Genomic DNA, 4,034 nt, shown 5'->3' with positions numbered 1-4,034 from the left:
CGAGAGAGAGAGAGAGAGAGAGAGAGAGAGAGAGAGAGAGAGAGAGAGAGAGTGTGTCTAACCTGGCAGGGTGATTCTCTTGAGGAAGAAGTCCAGCCCTATCGTCTGTTTATACTGTTTCCCAAAAGCCTCTTGTGCAAAGCGGATGGCGAGAGAAGTCTGAAAACACACACACACACACACACACACACACACACACATTAGAACAGTTCAAACTGAATGAAATTGTTCTCACCTATCCTGAGGCTCCGCCTTCCCTCTGGTAATAAAGGGAGTGACTAAAGGATGACAACATCTTTGATTGACAGGTGCTTCAGTCGCGTACCACAGCCAATCGCGTCTGTGTGCAGAGAGAGACGTCCCAGATTCCCATTACCACATAACACACACACACCACAGAACCTCATACTCACTCACACACACACACAGGACATAACACACACCACAGAACCTCACACTCACTCACACACACACACTCTGTGGTCAGGTTCGTGCGCTGATGGGCCAACATTAATTCACTATGATGGATGTCTAATGGCTCTAAGCTTACAAACACAGAATGGAGTGAGATTTTAAGTTATTATTTCAATAACATAACGCGTTTACATGTTCATGTGTTTGTGGTGTTAATAATTAAATAATTCGGTCACACTTTATTTTAAGGTCCAATTCTTGCTATTAATTAACTATTAACTTCGACTTTTGCCTCAAACTCGTAATTACAGCTTAGTAAGGTAGTTGTTAAGTTCAGGTCTTGGGTAGGATTAGTGACATAGAATATATGTGCTTTATAAGTACTAATAAATATGCACTAATCTGCATTCATTTCCAGCACATAAATCTGATGACTGGATAAAGTCAGGTTGATAATTCTGGTCTGATTTTGTCCTCATATTAGAGTTAAATGTTTCTCCAGAGGGGATTGTGGATTTCTCTTTTCATCATAAATCAGAAAATACTGTCAACAGACAGAAAACAAACACATTTTCACCATGTTTTTAGGAGTAAAATGTTGCATAAATCAGTGTGAATGAAATATGAGCAAACCTTCAGAATATAGAGAGGAATAAAACTGTAACGTTTGCTGTTTGTAAGAGAAAAAACTCTTTAAAGGTTGAAATCTTTAATACTTTGGATGTTTTCTGTCCTGAAAGGAGACATGCTGCATGAGAAAACAATGTTTTATTTATTTGAATAACGGTAACGGTAGCACACCGCCGTCTGCTTTCCCTCTGCTCGAAGAGACGTTTAAAGAACCGCATCTGGAGCCAGAAGGGCTTGAACACACACTGCTACCCAGAAGCCTCTGCTGCGGCCGCGAGGTCCCCGCCGCTGAGAGCACAAACGCTGTGGATGCCACACAAACCAAACACAGAAATCCAGGATAAAGACATTTTTCCTGTGGTCTGAAACCCTGAAAGACATTTCGAGTAGGAAAACTGGCTCTTTCCTAAGATCTGAAACACTGTAGTTCAGCAGAGAGACACATGCTTCCCAAAACCACCTCGCTTTCACTCAAACCCGAGGACGATATCAATAATTAATGTTAATCAGACTTAATTTGGGTGAACCGATATCGATTCTTAAACTCCACTGGGATCTTTTATCCTACACTGAAAAATCCTTCACGTTTCAATAGAAATTGACATTAAAAAGAAATACGTTGAATTAAACAGGAATATTGAAGTTGAAAGACTGAAATAGTATTTTCTTGAAAATCAAAAATCTTTGTTTTATTTACAATTTCCTTTACAGTTTTTTCTTGCTTCTGTTTTCCACTGACGCATGAACTAAACATTATTTGTAGCTCCTGCCATCCAATAATCGCAATAATCTCTGTGCTTCACTATACTTTTAACATGAAACAAAGACCCCGCTTTCAAACTGTCAATTTCATCGCTAAATCCAATCAATAAATACCACTTTTTGTCGCTCTTTAATGTGCCGTGACACATTTCTTGTTCCTCTTTACTACTAGTTATAGCATGAAACAAGCATGAATGAACGTCAGAAGATGTTGAACGAAACAGAACAACTCACTGAAATGAATCACGAATCGTGTAATCTATTCAACCGCAGAAATCTTGAGATCATTCAGTGTCCATAAACTCATCAGTTAGCTAGGGATAATAACGGCAATAATAAATAGTAATAATAACTGTACTGTAGCCTGTTTAAATGCTAATATTTCAACAGTAAATTGCAGTAGAAATATAATTATATCATTAAAAGTTGATAAAACTGACTTGTGTGCAATTTAAATGTTTGTGCTATTTGAGTTTGTATGTTTGATCTATTAAAGTGCTGATTATTATTATTAATTTCTTAACGTTAACTTCAGCAATTACTAATGCATTATTAAAATAAACAGCTGTTAACATAATTTAATGAACCTGAGCTGACATTGTTATGAACTAACTTTAGCAAAGATTAAATAAATACTGTAACAAATCCTCAGCTGAACTCCGACAGCAGAAAAGTGACATCACTTCCTGTTCCTGTTCAAACATCTGCACGGTTTAAACGGACAGAGATGATGCGTCACGGAAACGCTGATCAATACTGACAGAATGCACACAAATACTGTGAACTAAAGTGATCTCTGGTCAGTCTCTGTGTTCGCTTGCATGTTTTCATAATTAGACAGATCTTATAACCCAACATAGAAAGGAAAGCATGATGCACATAAGTTAGTTAGTTGGTTAGTTAGTGAAGGTATTGGGGGCCTCAGCCTGCTCACACTGACATATAATGAACTGTCTGTATTCCTCAGTGAATGATCTTGGTGTATGTCAAACATCACTCACTAAAACAACAACAGAAGAAAAAGAACTCCTAATTAAACACAAACACTGTCTCTCGTGTGCATTAAGATCATTGGAATCCTCATTAAAACATGAGCGTGAATGAAGCTCAGCTCAAAGCCCCAGCACAGATTAACCAGCTAGATTAAAACAACCAAACCGCTGGTAAAAATAGCAACACCTTTACATTGATGTAATCTGCTCACGTTCCTCAGTGACTGACAGCGGCCTGTTATTAGGAGTTTGTGTATTTGCTCACTTTAGCTTCCCATCCACACTGACACACTGTAAACACAAGCTCAGACTGACCGTCAGCGCCGTCACCAGCGGTCATGATCAGACACACTGCGCATATATATATATATATATATATACACACATATATATACACATATGAAGAGTTTATTTGCAAAAACTGAAAACTCCAAAAAATCATGTTTTTTTTATTATGTAATCATGTTTTTATTGTGTTTTATTGTGTTAGTTAGCTGTAATTTTTAGTTATTTTTTAACCTAATCAAAATAACCCAACTGAAGTTTGATTGAGATTAATAGTAATGCACAATGAAAAAACATGATTTTTGAGAATTATCTATTTTTGCAAATGAGCTCTTCATACAGGCTATAGAAATACACACACACATAAAAAAACTGAAAAGTGAAGTGACATGTGGCCAAGTATGGTGACCCGTACTCGGAATTAGTGCTCTGCATTTACCCATCCAAAGTGCACACACACACCGTGAACACACACACGGAGCAGTGGGCAGCCATTTTTTGCTGCGGCGCCCGGGGAGCAGTTGGGGGTTCGGTGCCTTGCTCAAGGGCACCTCAGTCGTGGTATTGAAGGTGGGAGAGAGCGCTGTACATTCACTCCCCCCACCTACAATCCCTGCCGGTACGAGACTCGAACCCACAACCTTTGGGTTATGAGTCCGACGCTCTAACCATTAGGCTAGAGAGTCTCTAACCTCTATATAGGTAATATATATTCAAAATAGAAGGAAAAACATAGAAATGCACATATTTTCATAATTTTCAAAGTTTGCTCCCTTTATGTAGATTTTTTTTCTGTTTTTTCTTTCTATACTGCTTGTTTAAATACTATAGTCTCGTTTTAATGCTTTGGCAGTATTATGTATATACATGTGTGTGTGTGTGTGTGTGTGTGTGTGTGTGAGTGAGTGAGTGAGTGAGTGTGTGTGAGAGTGAGTGTGTGTGAGAGAGAGA

At 38.3% G+C, this 4,034-nt stretch overlaps 1 protein-coding gene across 4 annotated transcripts in view; it reads right to left on the bottom strand.

Moving 5' to 3' along the window:
- LOC107712918 (ras-related protein Rab-28-like) overlaps positions 1-4,034 on the bottom strand; it is a 42,643-nt gene that overhangs the window by 18,749 nt on the left and 19,860 nt on the right. For all 4 annotated transcript variants that reach the window (XM_016518318.1, XM_016518317.1, XM_016518316.1 and 1 more), the window contains one exon: positions 63-159. In XM_016518318.1, coding sequence (XP_016373804.1) covers positions 63-159 — 97 coding nt within the window. The remainder of the gene's footprint in view (positions 1-62; positions 160-4,034) is intronic.

Source organism: Sinocyclocheilus rhinocerous, unplaced genomic scaffold (assembly GCF_001515625.1).
Source record: "Sinocyclocheilus rhinocerous isolate Xijiao unplaced genomic scaffold, SAMN03320098_v1.1 scaffold1439, whole genome shotgun sequence".
NCBI classification, from domain to species: Eukaryota; Metazoa; Chordata; class Actinopteri; order Cypriniformes; family Cyprinidae; genus Sinocyclocheilus; species Sinocyclocheilus rhinocerous.
The sequence above is the reverse complement of the archived record's forward strand: the minus strand, read 5'-3'. Positions and strand labels throughout refer to the sequence as shown.